The sequence below is a fragment of the Fusarium verticillioides genome, chromosome 9 (assembly GCF_000149555.1).
Source record: "Fusarium verticillioides 7600 chromosome 9, whole genome shotgun sequence".
NCBI lineage: Eukaryota > Fungi > Ascomycota > Sordariomycetes > Hypocreales > Nectriaceae > Fusarium > Fusarium verticillioides.
Window position 1 is genome coordinate 2,599,291 of NC_031683.1, and position 18,933 is coordinate 2,618,223.

At 48.4% G+C, this 18,933-nt stretch overlaps 10 protein-coding genes across 10 annotated transcripts; 4 read left to right on the plus strand and 6 right to left on the minus strand.

Annotated features, from left to right (window-relative positions):
* Window positions 1-352: 352 nt before the first annotated feature.
* FVEG_10022 (hypothetical protein) lies at window positions 353-1,402 on the plus strand (the record flags this gene model as incomplete). The annotated part of the gene is made up of 3 exons (XM_018899089.1): window positions 353-464; window positions 513-805; window positions 857-1,402. 3 exons carry the CDS (start codon window positions 353-355, stop codon window positions 1,400-1,402), a joined length of 951 nt encoding a protein of 316 aa, XP_018757096.1.
* A 298-nt stretch (window positions 1,403-1,700) lies between these two features.
* Window positions 1,701-3,287, minus strand: FVEG_10021 (salicylate hydroxylase; the record flags this gene model as incomplete). The annotated part of the gene is made up of 6 exons (XM_018899088.1): window positions 1,701-1,898; window positions 1,958-2,147; window positions 2,204-2,252; window positions 2,302-3,019; window positions 3,077-3,217; window positions 3,273-3,287. The coding sequence occupies 6 exons, from the start codon at window positions 3,285-3,287 to the stop codon at window positions 1,701-1,703; spliced, it is 1,311 nt and encodes a 436-aa protein (XP_018757095.1).
* A 208-nt stretch (window positions 3,288-3,495) lies between these two features.
* On the plus strand, window positions 3,496-6,186 carry FVEG_10020 (hypothetical protein; the record flags this gene model as incomplete). The annotated part of the gene is made up of 9 exons (XM_018899087.1): window positions 3,496-3,847; window positions 3,899-3,959; window positions 4,015-4,765; window positions 4,812-4,845; window positions 4,895-5,015; window positions 5,080-5,100; window positions 5,156-5,535; window positions 5,587-5,761; window positions 5,811-6,186. The coding sequence occupies 9 exons, from the start codon at window positions 3,496-3,498 to the stop codon at window positions 6,184-6,186; spliced, it is 2,271 nt and encodes a 756-aa protein (XP_018757094.1).
* A 152-nt stretch (window positions 6,187-6,338) lies between these two features.
* On the minus strand, window positions 6,339-8,215 carry FVEG_10019 (hypothetical protein; the record flags this gene model as incomplete). The annotated part of the gene is made up of 6 exons (XM_018899086.1): window positions 6,339-6,465; window positions 6,527-6,920; window positions 6,969-7,597; window positions 7,645-7,767; window positions 7,815-8,155; window positions 8,201-8,215. 6 exons carry the CDS (start codon window positions 8,213-8,215, stop codon window positions 6,339-6,341), a joined length of 1,629 nt encoding a protein of 542 aa, XP_018757093.1.
* Window positions 8,216-8,900: 685 nt separating this feature from the next.
* FVEG_16714 (hypothetical protein) lies at window positions 8,901-9,359 on the minus strand (the record flags this gene model as incomplete). Its single annotated transcript, XM_018905955.1, has 1 exon — window positions 8,901-9,359. One exon carries the CDS (start codon window positions 9,357-9,359, stop codon window positions 8,901-8,903), a length of 459 nt encoding a protein of 152 aa, XP_018757092.1.
* Window positions 9,360-9,389: 30 nt separating this feature from the next.
* On the minus strand, window positions 9,390-10,052 carry FVEG_16713 (hypothetical protein; the record flags this gene model as incomplete). The annotated part of the gene is made up of 1 exon (XM_018905954.1): window positions 9,390-10,052. One exon carries the CDS (start codon window positions 10,050-10,052, stop codon window positions 9,390-9,392), a length of 663 nt encoding a protein of 220 aa, XP_018757091.1.
* A 1,069-nt stretch (window positions 10,053-11,121) lies between these two features.
* Window positions 11,122-13,619, plus strand: FVEG_10018 (hypothetical protein). The gene is made up of 7 exons (XM_018899085.1): window positions 11,122-11,211; window positions 11,262-11,388; window positions 11,444-11,499; window positions 11,554-11,682; window positions 11,732-12,048; window positions 12,101-12,966; window positions 13,021-13,619. The coding sequence occupies exons 1-7, from the start codon at window positions 11,159-11,161 to the stop codon at window positions 13,525-13,527; spliced, it is 2,055 nt and encodes a 684-aa protein (XP_018757090.1). The 5' UTR covers window positions 11,122-11,158; the 3' UTR covers window positions 13,528-13,619.
* On the minus strand, window positions 13,588-15,011 carry FVEG_10017 (cytochrome P450 oxidoreductase; the record flags this gene model as incomplete). The annotated part of the gene is made up of 5 exons (XM_018899084.1): window positions 13,588-13,773; window positions 13,829-14,054; window positions 14,101-14,273; window positions 14,336-14,634; window positions 14,684-15,011. 5 exons carry the CDS (start codon window positions 15,009-15,011, stop codon window positions 13,588-13,590), a joined length of 1,212 nt encoding a protein of 403 aa, XP_018757089.1.
* Window positions 15,012-15,623: 612 nt separating this feature from the next.
* Window positions 15,624-17,760, plus strand: FVEG_10016 (hypothetical protein; the record flags this gene model as incomplete). The annotated part of the gene is made up of 6 exons (XM_018899083.1): window positions 15,624-15,682; window positions 15,736-15,755; window positions 15,805-15,973; window positions 16,020-17,002; window positions 17,058-17,222; window positions 17,275-17,760. 6 exons carry the CDS (start codon window positions 15,624-15,626, stop codon window positions 17,685-17,687), a joined length of 1,809 nt encoding a protein of 602 aa, XP_018757088.1. The 3' UTR covers window positions 17,688-17,760.
* A 227-nt stretch (window positions 17,761-17,987) lies between these two features.
* FVEG_10015 (hypothetical protein) lies at window positions 17,988-18,673 on the minus strand (the record flags this gene model as incomplete). Its single annotated transcript, XM_018899082.1, has 4 exons — window positions 17,988-18,143; window positions 18,194-18,357; window positions 18,414-18,471; window positions 18,521-18,673. The coding sequence occupies 4 exons, from the start codon at window positions 18,671-18,673 to the stop codon at window positions 17,988-17,990; spliced, it is 531 nt and encodes a 176-aa protein (XP_018757087.1).
* Window positions 18,674-18,933: the final 260 nt, after the last annotated feature.

The following is an 18,933-nucleotide window of genomic DNA, read 5'->3' on the forward strand; positions in this document are numbered from 1 at the left end:
TGTCGTAGGCTTGGCTGGCAACATTAGCAGGACCCTCTACTCTTCTACTCCTTCGACCTCCCACTTCCCGATCTCCACATCACGGGTCGGGGGCGCTGGAGAACCCCGCATCGGCCCCGGAATTTCCATGGCTACCCCTCAAACTAACTTCCGCCGCTGACGAAAGCTGAGTTGGAAGTGCGGATAAGCCGCAATTCCGACCCGGGGTCTACGGCATCACCGGGACGTGGATTTACAACGGCATATCGGAACTGGGGTAGGTAGGGCCTGCTTACAGATACCCTTGACGAACACCAGATCTTTGCATCTGGTTTCATTGATTGACCGCGTTTTTGGCCCAGAGTGATAGAAAATGAGTCCACCAACTTCATTTCGAGCTGTTTACAAGCAGCTGGGTGAACAAGAGATTGATGTTGACGTTTACCTACCTTCTGTCGGGACCGACTCTACAAGATGTCCAGTCTGTAAGTCAAAGCATCTTACTTCTCCGTATCTATGCTAATTGCCCTGAGTAATTAATATCCATGGAGGGGCTTTTATGCTCGGGTCCTCCAAGATGGTCAATAAAGACCAGGTGTCAGATTGTCTTAGTCGAGGATGGATAGTACTAGCCCCGAACCATCGCCTTTGTCCTCAAGTTAATCTCTTGGAGGGTCCAATGCAAGACTGTCGAGATTTACTAGCTTGGGTGTATGATGGAGGTCTCGAGACAGCTCTCGGCAAAGCCAACCCAACACTCGTACCAGATCTCGACCATGTCTTTGCATTCGGCACCTCATCGGGGGGGCATTTGTCGCTTTGTTTGGTAGGTTGAGCCAGTAAAGAGCTGTGTCATATGAGACTTACGCTGAGATAGGGTTTCGATGTTCCTCGCCCGGTCGCAGGTATCTACGACATGTATGGCCCCAGCAACTTTGCCGATGACTTCTGGACAACAAAGCTTGAGGGCATGAAGCTACCACCTGGACTCACAGACTCATTCCTTAACAAAGTATTCGACGAGGACCCAGTCCCCATCACGGGGGGCGTCTCCCTCGAAGGTCAAGCAACAGGACCTCCAGACTTTAGCGACCCTCGCCAAGCATACGCGCTGACGCAACTGGCCAACGGCACTGTCCTCGATGCCATCTACCCTTCGAAAGACTGGAGCAAAGTCGACCCGACATTGAATGTTGACTCCTCGTTTCCTCCGACCTTCATAGTCCACGGCGATGCAGATACGAAAGTCCCTATTCACCTTAGTAGAAAGCTTTTTGATGTCTTGAAGCAGAATGGTGTCAAGTGCGGGATGGTGGAGGTTCCTGGGGAGGAGCATACTTTTGCGGCCAAGATGGAAGTGGGATCTGTTACTTGGAATCTTCAGCGGCAGGGCTTTGACTTTCTTGAGACTTTGATTAAGTAGCGCATAGCGACTTTACTGTTTTGCAATAGTGTTGTCAGTGGCTAGCGGAAGCTGATCAATAACATACATCCGGCCAGCATAGTGAGTGCGAATATGTGGTAGTGAACTCAGCATGAAGATATGTACTATTAAAGTCGTTTCGTAGTACAATGTTGTGGCTGTGAGCTTATTCCAGAAGAGAGAACCTAGTATGTTTAAACCATATTCTGTATCATCCGCCGCTCAGAAGCCGATTTTAGCTATGATAAAACGTTGCTAATATAACAAGGCACTGAATGATCTACACAGACTTGACTAACTACTTCGTGAAAGGATTGCGCTTCACTGCATCTTCAACAACCTCGAATGCATCATACCCATAAAGCCAAGGCTGAACCTGCGGACAAGTCCACCTGCTCGGGAACGGGCCCTTGAGTTCTTCAGCGCCGAGCTGAGACAAAAAGGTCTGATCGCGGGCCTCTTGATCTGGTCCATCAGGCATATGGAATGATTCCCGCTAGAAGATGGCGAAGCATTAGTCATCTCTCTTACTGTTTCTGGGCCATGGGTACTAACCTGCTTAAAGGTCTCTCTCACGATAGCTTCTCCACGTGACTTGCGTAACCGTTCATACATAGACAAGGCCTGTGGTAATTGGTGCTTTGACTTGACGTGGCCGAGAAGTAGACCCAGAACTGCACCGTCTTCTACGGCAGAGTTGGCACCTTGTGCTAAGTAGGGGAGCATTGGATGACAGGCATCACCACTGGAAGCAAGATGTTAGCAGGATCCCTGGTATGACGACGTAGATTAAATACGTACACGAAGACGAAATTCGAATCATCGTTGATCCACGAATCTAGTTCTTCTCCTACATAATCTGTCAGCTCCGGCGATAGGAACATGAATACGTAACTTACTGTGCATCAGTTTCCACTTGTCGACCTTATCAACCTGACCGAGAAATCTTGCCAGAATTGGATCCCAATCGTTGAACAACTCTCGCATCTCCTCCACCGAGCCAGCCTGCCGACTGACGTCCGATGGGAGATCATCCGGAACAAGAAGAACAACATTATACATCTGCCCGCCACGCAAGGAATATCCAACAGCATGAGCGCCTGGACCGATCCAGAAGTGCACGGTTGGACGTTCGACCCACTCCCGCAGCTCAGGATCGTCAATATCCTTCGCGTCCAGTACAACGCGGTAAGCCAGATCTCCAGTAGGCATGGGCTTATCCTCACTGCCGAGAAACTTGGAACGGCATTTAGACCAGAGTCCATCCGCCGCAACAATGAGGTCCCCAGTGTACTTGGCCCCAGCCTCGGTGGTGACCTCGGGAATGCTAAAGTCAATGTCCTTCACCCTATCGCCAAGCTTGAACTTGACGCCCAGTTCTTTAGCCTTGTCGTAGAGAGCGAGCTGGAGGTCTACGCGGTGGAGGTCGATGAACGGGGCGCCGTACTTCTTGCGGATATGCTTGTGGAAATCGGGCTCTATAGCAAGCGTTCGGCCGGAATATCGATGGACGACGAGTGACGTAGGTTCGGCGGCTGATTTCCAGAGTCTGTCGGGGAGGTTCCATTTTTGGAGGATGCGGGTACAATTGGGGGTGACTTGTAGGCCAGCACCGACCTAGATAGTGTGTCAGCCTTCGACTTGGCTATCATGTGTGATTGAGGGGATGTATACCTCGAGTAGTTCTTTTGCGGACTCTAGGACAGTGACATTGTGGCCTGAAAGAGAAATGGAGATCGCTGCGGCAAGACCCGCAAGGCCAGCGCCGACAACAATTACATCCAAGTGGACATCATCACTGGTTTGGTTGGGTTGCTGTCAAAACAGGACGATTAGCTGGATCGACACGCCAAGTGCTTCAGTGACTTACAATTGAACTTGGCATTTTGAAGAAATATGATCGTTAACTATAGGTCTCGTGATAGAAAAGAAATGAAGAACAAGCAACTAGCTTTGCCGCGATGCTACATATATGAAAATGACCCTCGGAATGTTGTCGATGTAGGGTAGCTCATTCGTAGCTCCCTCGGAACAACCGAGGTCACATTGGCCATGTCCGGCTTTTCCGCAGCTCGAGAGTCTTGATACTAGCCATGTTCGGTTTAGACAAAAACCTTGTCAGCCAATCAAACCTCCGAGACAAGATCCAGATCATTTTCGCCCAGCTCGTCGTTCGCGTTACCCCAGATTTGCCTCCGAGCTCGAAAATTCCGTTCATCTGGGGTCTCCGCACTCTTCGACATTCTGGGGACTTATGCATGTTCACTAATTTACAGATTCTGGTATTCGCGAGATGGATGAATCAACAGACTCTCAAGCTCCCCGGGCGAACAGGCCTGCAGCGCAGCGTCCAAGACGGCCACGAGCTGCACGCGCGTGCGATCTCTGTCGGTCCAAGAAGTACAAGTGCGATGAATCTTATCCATGTTCATATTGCCAAAGTCAGTGTCTAAACTTCAAATGTCGCGATAAGAAGTTGTGACTGACTGTTTGAAGGCCGCAATGTCGAATGCGTGTACAAAGGCCAGGACATGTCGCGCATGCGCATGACATCAAGGTACATCAACCTACAGTATTTCAGTTCTGCTCTTGGCTCACTGTCGCGACGATAGCTATGTAAGACAATTGGAAGAGCAGGTCAAAAGCCTCTCCAGCATTGTGGAGAACTATGAGAAGGCAGCGACCGATGGGCCAAGTAATAGTCCCGATGGGATCGCGATGAATGCTTCCTCGTTACCCATAGCCCAGCATTCAACAGTGATGGAAGCGTTTCCTACACCGAATAGTATTTCTTCATGGCATACGAGAGAACAAGAGGTCTCTGGCATGAACACTCACACAAGAGATGTCGAGTTCTACGGAAGTTCTTCATCCGTGGCTCTTCTGTCGCATGTTCGGCGAACAGGGGAGGAGGACAACGATGATGACGACGCGGGTGCCCTTCTATCCTCATTGCATAATCCTCACTTTGATCCAAGTGAATCACGAGATACCCAGCGAGGGAGAAAGAGCACTGAAGAATCTGATCAGTCACCATGGTATCTACAATGCCGCAGCTTCATAGACGGCTTCTTCTCCGCGATCCACTACATCCACCCGATCTTGGACAAGACTTCGTTCGTGCATCGCTGCGAGTACTTGTGGGCGGGCGAAGGACCGGAGAACAAGAGGATTACGAGCTTTGTGGCTTTATACTATAGCATCTTATCCATTGGCGCACTGGTTGGGACGAGAGAGGACGAGCTTATTGATGGGATGACGAATCTAGCCTGGAGCCGGAAGTTCTTTGATCGAGCTAAGGATTGCTGTAATAGGCTGGGGATGGTGACTGACCTAGACATGGTCCAGTGCTATTTTATTCTGGTAGGTTGCACGGTGACGCTCAGCTGGAAGCAACTAACGATTACAGGCCAAAGTCTGCCAGAACGAACTACATCCACACCGTCAGTCAGCTATACATGCCTGGGATTAATATCTACTAACCTCTATTAGTGTCATACATGTATGTTGGCCTTGCCATAAGAACAGCCCTGGCAATGGGAATAAATCGTGAGCCGGGACCCAATAGCAAGAAACCTCCAGCTGTACTGAGAGCAGAGACACGGACATGGTGGTATGTCAAGGCGTTCCTCGAGTGTTGCAAATTATAGAGATCAGTTGCTAACCTTTCTCGCTAGGGGACTTTACTCCTTAGAGACGTGAGTATCTCCAACCTGCAGTTAATCTGTTGTCGCTGATCTGACACTCTGAAAGTGAAATGTCTTTCGCAATGGGCAGACCAGATACTCTAGGAGCAGATCTATATCATAACCGACGATTCCCACGCATAAGTAACGGCGAGATCGAAACAGGGATGAATTCTGAGATGTCCGAGCACCCTTGTTGCGCCATCATCGAACACATGGTGCATTTCTCCAAGATCACGAGAAACATCTGCCTGAGCATTTACCTGCCTGAAACTACTATACCAATGATGGTCGCTATGGCGGGCCAAATCGAAAGAGATCTGGAGGCGTGGACACAAAAGCTTCCCGAAGCGATACGGCCAATGGGATCGTCTACTCAGGTACCGTCTTTGAGAGGCGCCAGGGATGTTCAGTGGGTGAAACGACAGAGACTTGTTCTCAATTTGCGTATGTGCTGCCTGATGCGATTCCGAAATGTAATGCTAATGAGGGCTGCAGGATATCATAACCTGAGAATACTTCTCTTCGGGTCCTTTCTCTTGAGGTCAACAGCGCAGGAGAGGGCGACTATGAGTGACACAAAAATAGGCATTCAAAAGTGTCTCGAATCAGCAAAGCAAACGATTGAAACCATCTATCATACATATCAGCACAGTGACTTCTTCCGAACATGGTACGTATCACTACCCTTACCAAAGGCGACTCATCTAACAAGTCAAAAGGTTCTACAACACAACATACACAGTATTTGCCGCGAGCATAATACTGGTATACATGACCCAAGACGCAGTCGAGAGCGAAATGCAACCGTTACTTCGTCTGGTCGACATGGCGATCGAGATTCTTATGATTATGGACGAGTGCGTTGTCGCTCTGCAAGCGGCAAAGCTGTTACAAGGAGCAAGGGAAAAGGCGACACAGAAGTCGTCTCAGTTCGATAACGCCGCGAATCCAGGGACGTCTTGGCCTGATGGGATGGTCTACCTGAATCACTACTGGGGACCACTGAATCTGCTGGATGGGGAACTGGATCAGAGCCTCGACATGTCGTCTATAGACTTTGATGCCGCGAGCTTGTTTATGTCTATGCCTCATTAGTCTAGGAAGAATATGACGTCACGACAAGGAACATAAGAAGCAAGTCAAGGTGACAGTATATAATAGCTATGTGGTAGCAGAAGTAGAACAGGTCTTCCAGCGTTGACGTTCTAGTGGGTGGTCAAGTAACGAATATAGATCGTAGGACAACACTAAAAGCCGTGAACATTGCTGTCCTTGGTCCATCTTCTGAACGTCTTGCCATAGAAGTAGAATACCGCACCCAAACCACACCAGAGAACTGTAAGACCCATGTTGGTCATGAAAACAGGGATGAATCTGCTCAAGCTGTTAGTAGCGTACGTTGAGAGAATTGTGTAGAAGGATAACTTGCCCTGACTTGATAGTCCATGGTGTGACGAACTTGCCCATACCATATCCCCACAAACTCTTGTTGACTGTAATAGCAACAAAGAGTGATCCTGTGACTGGCTTGTAGCAATCCACTGCGTATGTACTGGCAATACTAGGAAGGGCAGCGACCTGGATGCCAGCTGATGAGTAGCCAAGTACGGCAATGACAGGCCACGGCCAATGTCTTTCGTATCCGATCGAGGTGATCGCATTTCCGAAGATCATTATGATGATATAAGGGATCATTGCAGGGAGACGCATTTCTGGTTCTCGGATGCCGCCGTTTCGTGTCGTTGCTTTTGCGGAGACCCAATCGCTGAAGGGGCCTGCTGTGACGAGTCCGATCAAAGCGCCGACGAGAATGGAGAAGTTGAGGAATCCTATAATTATTAGCGTCCGTCATTTGCTGGGTTGCTCTGGAGACTTACCGATGGACTGAGAGCTCATGTTATATGGAGGAGCTGCAAACACCTGAGACTGCGTGAGGTTAAGAATCAGGAAGTTACTGCAACTCCAGCTGACAACAAAAGACGCAAAGAGGACAATAGGATAGACAAAGAGTCTCCATGGGGTCCAAATATCGAGAAGGATATTTTGAAGAGGTGCTGAGTTGGGCTGGAACAGTCGCCACTGCAGCTTTGAAGGAGTTCCTTTGCCCAAATGCGCATCTGCAGCAGGCTCGCCCTGGGCTTCAGGTGTACCAACAGTCTTCTCAGTATCAGCATGAGAATGAGACGGCTTGTCCTGAGTTGTATCAACAATCTCATTAACTCCACGCTCAGCCTCAATCGAGTCGATGCGCGTCCACTTCGTCTCAGGAAAGCCAAAGACGCCAAGCACGATAGACAGTGCAGTAACAGCAACGTTAAGCCACCAGAAGTTCTGCCATCCGGTGCGGTCTGCCATGGGACCGGCGATGATTGGCGCGATCATCAGTGAGCCCATGTAGACTACCCAGTATAGTGCGTTCCATGTTCCGCGGTCGTGGAGGAAGAAGATATCGGCGATGACGGCGGGTTGGAGGATCTCTGAGGGACCGGCACCTATGCCGTTGAGGCTGACCATGTTAGACAAGGTTTGGGAGATTTGTTGGGTTTGACTTACACGCAGGCTCCCATGAAGATGCCGTAGGTGGATGCTTTGGCGCGAATGATGTGGCATGCGAGGCAGATGACCTGCGAAGCGATATAGACAGGTCGACGGCCGAACGAAGTAGAGATTGGCGCCCTTCGAAAGTCAGTCTTGGTAACTACACGTCAGTACTTCGTACTTACCAGAAAAAGTTACTAAATCCCAAAATCAGGATAGTAACACCCGTAAACTGAATAACATCCTCAAGAGTACTATTATAAGCACGAATCAAATCCGGAAACATAGGCGCAAGAGCAAGCGGCGCAAAGCCCTGCGTGAACGTCATGGTGGAAACGCAAAATATGGCAGAGAACTTCCAGAAGGGCGACCAGTTCAGGGGATCGTGAGGGTCTTGGGATGGTTGGGGAACGAGGACTTGATCGGACTCTTTGGCTCGGACGTAGTGTTCTTTGCCAACGTCTGTCATGATCTCCGTTCCGGGGAGGACTTCGATGTGAAGTTCATCCTGGATGGTTTCGCGTGCCTGTTGATGTCAGGGGAGGTATTTTGGAGGGAGGATGGTCTTTACCTCTTGGGTAGGCATTCTAGCGGTGCTGCAAGGCTTAGTATTGTACGGTTGCTTGATTCTCAATATTTTAGTGTACCAATACTCGACATCCAACAGCCCTCTATTTATCCAAACTCATTTCGTAGTTCTTCTTCATTATCACAGCGTAATGATTCCATCTCCAACATCTCCAAAAACCTCGGATGACTTATTCAAGCTAGCTCCCTCCTTTATTCGCATTAAGCTTCCAGCGACCGTAACATCTCGGTACAGATGTCGGCAAGTAAACAGCAAGGATAAACGAGGGGGATCTAATTGCCATCGGCGGGATGAGCCCGAATGAGATGGTTTACGGGGAGTTGGCGGGGTATTAGAGTTTGCGGAGTAGTTAGCGTCGGCAGTTAGTTACTCAGGTGAGCATACCAAGCCTTTTGGGGCATGTTGACTCTAAGCGAGGTTTACTATTTGGATTCTATCCCAAGTTCTTTCCTTATCTCACTACTAATTCACTGTTCAGTCCTCATATAAATTCTTGCCTGTTATCAATGATGATGAGTGCACAAGTTCAAATTGCCAGTGATCTCAAAAGTATTCATCTATCTGTTCTGCGGCTGACGTCGCAAGACGCTCTAGACTCACGTTCTAACCATGCGATAGAAAGGGGTAGTCCATTTCCAGAATAGCCTTTAAGGTTGCATCCCCAGATCGGCCATCTCACATTCTAAGATCTTAGTCTAGCTCGGATAGTCTCCATAAGCAATGCGTAAGCAGCATCGTCCAACTCGATAGTCTCCCCCTCAGGCGCCCAACCGAGATCCTCGCTGTAGTCTCCATAATGATTGCCAATAAACCAGTGATATACCCCCCGAACGTTATACCAAGCATAATGCATCTGTGCTCTTCGCTTCTGTCTCAAGCCCTCGCCCAGCAAATAGTTCCCCATGGGCACCGCCTGCGATTTGTCACGGCGTGAATGATAAGCCGTGATGAAGCCTCTGGTGTAGTGTTCTGGTCCAGGATTTGCAATGAATCTGTGGCGATTGTGGCCGAAATACCAATCTGGTGGGTCGTTCCTCATGCCCAACGTAACCGGCTCCATCTCCTTGTTCCAAGTTTCTTCAGTTCGAAAGGGGCAAGACCATTCTCCAGCTCCAATGACGAATTTCTTCAAACTCTTCATACTTACTGTCCATTCCGACAGTATGTGATGTCATCTTCTGCTATACAAGACTGTTTCCATAGGGGTGTTCTGGTCTAGGATAGTGTCCAAAACTGATGTCAAATCCACATACTGCTTGGCCTGAAATAAGACACAGCAATCATCGAGATAAAGCTCTTCCAGTCCGCCGCTCTTGTTATTCCTCCCCAGAGATGCGATCCAGTCTGTTTGATCCTTATCAGTAAAGACATACCGCCCAAGAGCCAGCACTTTGAGGGCTGGCAAGTCGCCCAATTGGGCGAGGTCCACTCTTGGGCACTGTCCCCAGTAGTTGGTGTAGGATAGAGATAATACTTGTAGTTTCTGGACTACAGCAAATTCCCGGACTTTAAAAAGGCTAAACCACATTAACGGCAGAACGTTGAGGAAGTCGTACTTAGTGGTAGAAAGGAGGGTCCCCTCACGCATACGGTTTTCTCCAAAGAGCAATTTCAGATCGATGAGGGTTGGCAAACGGAGAAGCCGCGTCCAAGCGCGGGACCTAACAAGTCTGCTGTCATTGTAGTTGGCGAGATGTGAAATCGTAAGTTCTTTGATCTGTAGGGGCTGTCCTCGCGGGACTGGCACGTCGTGTGTGTATCTGAACTTATTTCTCCCTTCAGGTGGCGCTGTTTCATAGATCTTGAATCGATTCGTCAGTGTCAAGCCTCCCATCACGGAGTGGGAAATGATGTCTAAGACCAAATACCGGAAGTACCGTCCCTGATGTACCCAGGGTCCATCTAAAGACCTGTCGAATCGAAGATGTAGATGCATGAGATTGTTGAAAAGCCTAGATACGGCAGAACCTCAAGAAAGCTTTGGCAAAGATAAAATCCCGGATTGCCATGGTGCCGAGCTTGTGGATCTGACTCCGTATCAATCGTCACCTCTTGGACAAACTCTCGTAGTGTATACGCCAGTGCGATTTGTTGAAAGTGTAAAGGCGTATCGCCATCAGGCTTGAGCCTGAGGGATCTAAATGCGTGAATTGTTGCCGCGTAACTAAGCTTTCGAGACGCCAACCTTGCACGTAGCTGGTCTTGTTTGCACAAATGACGGCAAACAGTCACCAGGATCTCAGTTGGGAGGCTTATGTCCTTGCCGACAGGACCCTCCATGGTGTTCGAGGGCGCGTCTGGTTCAAGATGTAAGCTCCTGATAAGCGTCAAAGAAGATTTTTCTCCCGTCCCTATTACTGATCAGAGCAAAATATTGTTTGGAAGTAAGAACTTCGGGCTAGTGTAGAAAGTAAGATCTTGCGAGATTTATCAAGTCGTTAATTCTTGTTGGTGTCAGGATAGGGAGGATTCCTTGGGGAGCTTTGGGCTGTTTAAGTATTCTGGAATAGAGCAAACCCATTCAGCCACCTGCTTGTTTTGCCAGTGCCAAACAAGAGTATTTTATGTTCCTGAGGCCTGATTTCATAATAACACTGGGAAAATATCAGTATTCACTTCGAACATGTAGAAAGCCGGTAATTAGCAGAAGGAAAAATCCCAGGACAGGTATCAGCGCTCCGTACCACGGGAAAATTTGGTCAGGGCTGGTGATGTTCAGTGCAGTAACCCGTTGGCAAAAAACGACAGTGATTATAATCAAGTTCTGTTTAATACACAATGGACTCCAAGGGCCGTTTTGATTGGCTCGGAGTTGTCCGTCACCGTCAGATAAGCTGTCCCTGCGATAACTGAGTCGCCTAGTTCTCCGTTAGCAGACTAGCACGCATATAACACATTCCCCGCGTCCCCCAAAGCTCAATTCCATCAGCTGATATCATAATGGAAGACTCTCGACCAACCAAGCGCGCACGACAAGCTTGCGAACCATGTCGGTTAGTTTCTCATAGCATCTAGGTAATCTCAATGTTAACAATGGCCGCAGTCGCAAGAAGTCCAAGTGCCCTGGGGAGAAGCCCGTGTGCTCATACTGCGAACGCCTGGGTCAGATATGCGTGTACGAATCAGGCTCTGATAGTCAAGGTCAAAGAGCGCGTTCGGATAGATCACTGGTACGTAGCTCATTGTTCGCAATATCTGCCAGTGGCTAACATGCGATGCCTGTAGGAGCTTCGGATGGAAACCCTGGAGGAGAAATTGGACTTGTTTATCGATCGCCTAGAGTAAGTGATAAGCCCGATATCATGGTAGTCACTGCATTAACAGATGCAATCCAGTCCAGTGATCAATGAATCACGCCGCCGCTCGGCGTCGCAGCAGGAAGGAGGACATACACCGAGGTCCATGGTCAATCATGATGAGCTTCCATATATCGGTGAAATCGTACACCCAAGACCAGCGTCAGGGTAAGCAGCTCTTCTCATATCCCGAGAGTGTTACTAACGACCGCTACAGCACAGAATCAGTCGTCGAGCCAAGTAGTGATGAACTAGCCTCTCTTTATTTAACCTGGCTACATCGGCAACCTCTGGTCTTATTCAACGCCGAAACGTTTGCAGAGTCACTACCATGTAGAGAGGCGGAGCTGTTATTGGCACTGCGGGCGTTATGTCTTCGGTTTCCTCCCCGGTTATTGAGTGAACAATATCGCCAACGCCTTCATGTTATGGCACAAGCCTCGCGGCAATCTGTGATGGATAAAGTGTTCGGTAGCCGTGTCGACTGTTCTGCGTTACAAACGCTATGTCTTTTGAGCCTTTTTGAACATGCAGGTATGTTTTCAGAGATCCGTGATGTTCTGACCAAGGCTGACCTCGGATCTAGAAGGAAATACTGTCCAGGCAGGGCTATTTCTCAGTACGGCGATTCAGCTACTGAGCGGCATTCCTAAGGGTGGATTCCTCGGTGACGCTGTGGAATTCAACAACTGTATTCGAAGTATCTTTGTACTTCATCACCTGCAGGGCAGCGTTTCATTAAGCGTATGGCCAACTACCATGACGCACAGCGAAGACACATCCCTGGGAACTTCACAGTGCTCAGCGTGGCTTCTTCCGCCCGAGAAGTCACCGTCATGCGATATGGATCGGGGCATCATGAAATACGCGATTCCGCTCGCTCAAATATGGAGAGCAATCAGAGTCTACGCCTCGCGCCGTGTTTTCTCGGATACCCTGCCCCCATGGAACCCTCGTTCCGATTACTGCCAGGTTACATATCGACACCTCGAGATCGACTGTAGTGTGCCACTGAAATATCGCTTCTCTGCTAACCAGATTGACAAGCAGACGCCTGAAACTCTGCAGCAAAACAGAGGGTATTGGGGCCCTTATCTATTTACACAGTTCGTCTATGCTTCCATTCCTGTTATCCTCAATCACCCATTTCTTTTGTCAATGCGGCTACGGCACTTTCGACACACGATGCCCCAGTCATTTGTCAATAGCTCTTTCGATGCAATCACCCGACATATTGGATGGATTATGTACCATCTTGATGTATTGGAGAAGTTGGACTATCGAGTGTCTGACCCAACCTTGGCCCATGTTGTTGCAGTAGTTGCCACCATTCATCTGCAGCACAGTTTTGTGGAAGACTTTGCCTTGCGTGAGAAGGCCAAAGCTGGCTTTGAGAAGTGTGTCGAGTTCTTGAGATGCATGGGTCTGACATGGCATGGTGTTGCAGTCATGGTAAGTACTATGGGGGGTTCCGGGGAAAGGACGAAGCACTAACTGTTCTTAAAGCATGAGAATCTGCGAAAGCTGCAGAACAGTATACAGGTTGTACCTCTGGCTGGTGAAGACTGTGGGCTGAATAGGCCAGCCCAACAAAAGTTCTCCATCGACACGAGACTTCTCTGGGATATTCTATGTTACGAGCAAGCTGGAAGGCCGGATGCGCGCGCCGATGAGTCTATTTATAGTGGCCTAGCATCAACCTACCAGGACCCGGCGACAGGCACTAATGACGATGGTGATGAATATGATTTGGTCGGCTCAGCTGGAATCATTGGGCACAAGACTGTTTCAAAGGACACACCTCTCTACGCCCCGGGCGAGGGTGAGGTGAGCCACCCAATAAGAGGCCGTGTTCCCTCTGATGCTTCGGGGTTGCTAGGATCTCTCCAACAGAATATTCAGGAAGGCTTTGGATCGGCCATGGAACCAAATAATATCTTTCCCGAGGTACACGACTTTGGAAGGGCCATTGATGAGTGGCTGAGCCTTGATTGGGGAAATACAGTGCTGTAGAGTAGTGGAAATGGCTATTAAATGATCACCAAGATTGTACTGATAACTGTATGCTACATATCACCACTTGAGACTGTCAGATCCAGCACATGCTTCTAGCTTGTTGCAGAAGTCAATATCGCCCTGTCCGAGGCTGGACTGCCCGCTCTTTGGTGCAGCTGGCCAGATCTCTTGACCTTCAGACTCTTCCTGCTTATGATGACCCATGACTAGCTTTCGCGTAGTCTCTTGGAAGAACAGAGGGCCCTGATAGAAGGAATTATCAGCACAAAATATCATCGGCTACAGGGACTGCACATACTTTTTCAACTCTAGGATGCAGTTCACCATTGACAAATACACCAGCGTTCAAGTTCTTTTGTGCAGCGTTGCATAGGTCCTTGTCTTCTTTGAGGATCTGCTTAAAGCAGTCGCTGATTTCGTTGAAATCTTTGTCGGAAGCGCTGTTGGCTCTGTAGACTTCGTACTCCATTTTGGTCTGTGATGCAGAGATGGGGATACAGCGCATGATGTAGAAGAAGGTGGGCCTGAATGTCAGCGCCAGATTGTAGCTTGGTGGATAGATATGCTTACGAGATCGTGATGGAGGCATTGGGATAGTAAAAAGTACTGTAGATACCCATACCATTTTTATCCGGCTTATCAACGTTAAAGTGCTGTATATGACCACCTGCAGTCTCAACCCAGTATTTTGACAGATCAGTGAGGGCGTTGAGGGCGGGATGCCCAGTAGGACAGTGGTAACACTAATATCATCTTGTTAGAGACACTGAATCTAATGCTGCCACGAAGAGCTAGAGACACTTACCTCGTTGTAATTATCTGCTAACGTCTTCCAGTTATAGTCTCCAATCATCTCCCACTGATGATCAAAGTGATAAGCTCCCATGTCGAATGGCTGAAGACGTGGTTGAGTGTCAACACCAGCAAAGTCGTCGTCCCAAGAAACTGTTGGTGTAGGACTAGAGTCCATGTTGATCCAGATGAAGCCAAGTTTATCGACATGGACATGAATTGGGAAGAGGCTGTTGGTAGACTTGTCAAATGCCGGAACCTCTTGGTATTTTGGAGCCTTGGCCAATTTGCCATCGAGTCCATAGGACCAGCCTTATAATTTTCAGCAATTTTGCAAACACGAGTCGGATAATTCACTTACCATGATACTTGCAAGACAGAATGTTGGCTCTTCCTGCATCTTGCTCAACCAGAGGAAATGCCCGATGTCGGCAGACATTATGATGGGCCTTGATCTCGCCTTGTCGGTCTTTGATCAAGAAAAAGGCAAAACCAGCCTGAGTAATACGTAGATAGTCACCCACTTCGAGGAATCTCGCCTTATGAGATATGACTACCCATTTCCTGGAAAAGATCGCTCGTCTTTCGAGTTCATACATGGCTGAGGAGCGGTACCATGATGCAGGCAGTGCTCGTGTAGTCTGTGGCTCGGCCTCTTTCGTTGTGCCGAGACTAAACCAACGACTCATTGTGGCTTGAGAGAATAACTGATCCTAGGATTGAAGAATACTTTGACGGAACGGGCGTGAAACTCGGATGGTAACTAGATTATGCTGTTGTGTCTGATAAGATTTGTCTATTGGTACAAGCCTCTAGTCTGGCCCTTATACCCTTCCGAACATCCTGCATGAACCTACCCACGCTCTCTGTGATATGACCTGCACTGTTCATTCATCAATCGCTCTCAATCTACGGAGTATCCTTGGTGCATTCACCCGTAGCCAATAAGACGAGTGCCAATCATGATTTCTCACATTCCAGGTCAAAATCACGGCCCGGTTTCCGTACCCACAGCATTTGACATTGTGATACGGCGTCATGTCGACGCTAAACCATTTCTATCTAGCTATGCTGTAATGATTCTCCGCATCCACCAAGACCCGGACCGCTCCCGGCTTTGTGTGCATCGTTGTGAGAATGCCATGATAAGCAGTGGCCTATGAAGATAGGCTGCTGAAGTCAGTTCAATTCAAAGTTCATGATATTGCTAGTATTTTTATCTGAAGACTGATCATACTAGTCGCGCTTACAAAATTTACATGTCTAGTAAAAGAGATCCGAACTTCCGAAGAACAGTCATGATGTCCGCCGAACGACAGCAGAAGCCTAAGCAGATCCGATGCACCATCATCGGAGCAGGGTAAGTATAATTCTTGCCCGCATATGATGTTCGTGGCTGATAATTTCGATTAGTGTGTCTGGTATCCTAATGGGTAAGTTAACCATTTAATTCCATCAAAGGACTACGCTGACAAAATCAAGCATACAAGCTCAAGCAACATCTCAATGGCTACGTCACTTTTCAGATCTTCGAAAAGTCACCAGATCTTGGAGGAACATGGTTTGAGAACAAGTATCCCGGCTGCGCTTGTGATGTCCCGAGTCATTGCTATCAATATTCATTTGCTCCTAACCCGTCGTGGTCAAAAGTGTTAGTCGTTAACTGTCGAATTGTTGCTTAGTACTAATGGTACTAGCTACGCATCCTCTGATGAGATCCAGGGTTACCTGAAAGGTGTTGCGAAGCACTTCGATCTTGAGCAATATATATCCTTCAACACAAAGGTGGTTTCGGCACAATGGTCTGAGAATGACAGCACCTGGGCAGTAGAGTTGGAATGTGGCTCTATTGTGACATCAGAAATTCTGGTTAATGCTGGCGGCATCCTCAATCACCCACAAATTCCCACTATCGAGGGGCTGTCCGACTTTACTGGTCCGTTATTGCATACAGCATCCTGGGATCATTCGATCGACCTCCGAGGTAAACGCGTCGGCGTTATTGGCGCGGGAGCCAGTTCAATCCAGTTGGTTCCCTCGATACAGCCTCTGGTCAAGGATATGAAGGTTTTCATCCGTACACCTTCCTGGATTGCACCGCAAGTCGCTCTGCCCGACCCCAATGCGACAAACTACACTTACACTAAAAAGGAGAAGGCGCTTTTCGAAGAAAACAAGAATAGGTATCTCGATACCAGAAAGGGATTGGAAGACCAGTTCAACGGAATGTTCCGACTCTTCCTGAAGTCGAGTCCTGAGCAGAAGAGAACACGCGCCTTGTTCGAGTCGCGCATGAAACAGCTAATCCCTGACCAAGATCTGCAGAAGAAGCTAATACCTTCATTCGAGGCTGGGTGTCGAAGAATCAATCCGGGAGAGGGCTTCCTGACCGCTTTGCAAAAGCCAAACGTCCAGCCTGTATTCGATTCAATCGAGAGAGTGACTCAGAATGGCATTGTGGCTGGTGGCAAGAAATATCCAGTAGATGTCTTGGTAGCCGCTACAGGATTCAATACGACCTTCAGACCTCGTTTTCCCATCATTGGTCGTAATGGTGTCAACCTGCAAGATGCATGGAAAGAACACCCTGAATCCTATCTCGGTCTCGGTGTTGCAGGTTTTCCCAATTACTTCATATTCTTGGGGCCGAACACTCCGATATCGAACGGAAGCTTGATGGGTGAGTAGCCGATTATAACTTATTGCAATGGGCAACACTGTACTGACCCCTGTAGGTTCCGTGGAAGCAACCGCCGACTACTTCATTCGTCTCCTTCACAAGATGATTCGACAGCGTGTCAAGTCCTTCGATATTCGAGTCGACGCCCAAGATGACTTCAACACTCACACGCAGAAGGTGATGCAAGACATGGTGTGGACTGGAACTTGCCGCAGTTGGTGTAAGTCACTTCTACCTATCACCTTGGCATAACACAGCTGATCATCTTGCAGATAAACAGGGCACAAACGGAAAGGTAACCGGAATCTGGCCCGGGAGTTCCCTTCATTACATCCAGGTCCTCTCAGAAGATCGCTGGGAGGATTATGAATGGACCCATGCGTCGGAGAGGTATAGTTACTGGGGCCATGGACTGTCATGGATTGAGGAGCCTGCTCTTGATCCACTGGGCGCTTCCAGGCAGGGCATGATCGAAGCCATGACAACTTTGCCAAAGAAGGACTCTGACTTGAGCTTTTATCTGTGGGAGAGCAATCCTCTGCCCCAGGCCTGTTTTGCAAGTGGGCACTCAGAAGAGAGAGTCCACAACAGCGATAACTTGGTATGGAACAAGGTATTGCATCCCACTACTACTTCAGATGTTGAGAAGCATACTGCGGTAGCTTGTGTTACCGTACCATTCTAGAAGAAGTATACACTAGTACATCGAGAAGCCATGACTCATCAGATTGAAGCTCAGTGCCAATGACACGTAGTGAACGTTTTCTAAAAATTTCGATAATAACATATCGGGTTTGATGGTTCCTCAAATAACTTTTCTTCATCTATCCGTAAGGTCGAACTTAACGGTTCAGTATACCACACGTGGAAAATGGTAGTGATAATACCGACCGCGTTCTCCTGGCAAGCGAGGGTACGACTAAAGAGCCCTGCCAATTACGCGTGACTTATGATATCATCAACAAATACTGTATTTTATTGCTATCTACAACTTTGCGCGAGGACTTTGCCTCCATAGCATAGGTAACGGTCCATCAAGTCCATATACAGGATCATCTTCGGGTATATCTACTTCGTCGATAGTATGCAGAAACTCCCTCGAGGACTTCTTCCCCATCTCATTCCGCCACTTGGGACAACCCTATATACCATTAGTCCCTTGCAATAGAAACGACAGAAATATCAACGTACTTTTGGATATACACCGATGTACTTGTAGTCCGAGGAGCTTTCAAGGGATGAATGGGCAGTTCCAGCGGGTAGTACGACAATATCGCCTGCCTTGACAGGGACTTCTACGCCCTTCCCATTCTGAATCTTGCCTAATAATAGAGTTGAATAGCCCTGAAAGATACCTATAAATGATGATTAGAGTCTTTTCTACCGACACATGACCAAGTAAGCAACTCACCGTAGCACTCATGACTGTTGGGATGGAAATGGCGGATGGCAATATGTCCCCAAGTTCCCTAATCATGACTCAAAAAATGACATTAAAAAGAGGAAATAATTACAAACCCTCTTTTCCCAACGGTGCGTAGTCAGGAATCTTGTTACCGTCTCTTCGGTTCTCGGCTGAGGTAGCACATCCCGATATACAAGGATTGGAAGTCGGCTATTAGGTGCATCCTCCGTCCGGGGAACGAGGTAGCATTCAACGCGTGAACTCATAATGATAAAGTTAGCCGATCTACGCAGGATGTATCCAGAACCCATTACTTGCCTCACCATATAAGTTCAGCTGCTTTACCCCGCGTTTGCTGTTGATAAGAGGTGGCCAGGCACACGGGCCGCTTCCGGGTTTGTGGGGGCTGATAGGAATCAGCTGCACATTTCTGAGCTTGATAGCTAATCCTAGATAGAGGGTGAGGGCGGACCGTTCTCCGGAGGCTTGTAACTCGCGATGGAATCGGAAAGGTTGGCTTGATATC

Coding starts and splice junctions, on each gene's coding strand:
- FVEG_10018 (XM_018899085.1), top strand. CDS start 11,159: ATGGAAGACTCTCGACCAACCAAGCGCGCACGACAAGCTTGCGAACCA. Junction 12,049..12,100: donor GAGCCTTTTTGAACATGCAG/GTATGTTTTCAG, acceptor CCTCGGATCTAG/AAGGAAATACTGTCCAGGCA. Junction 12,967..13,020: donor GGCATGGTGTTGCAGTCATG/GTAAGTACTATG, acceptor CTGTTCTTAAAG/CATGAGAATCTGCGAAAGCT.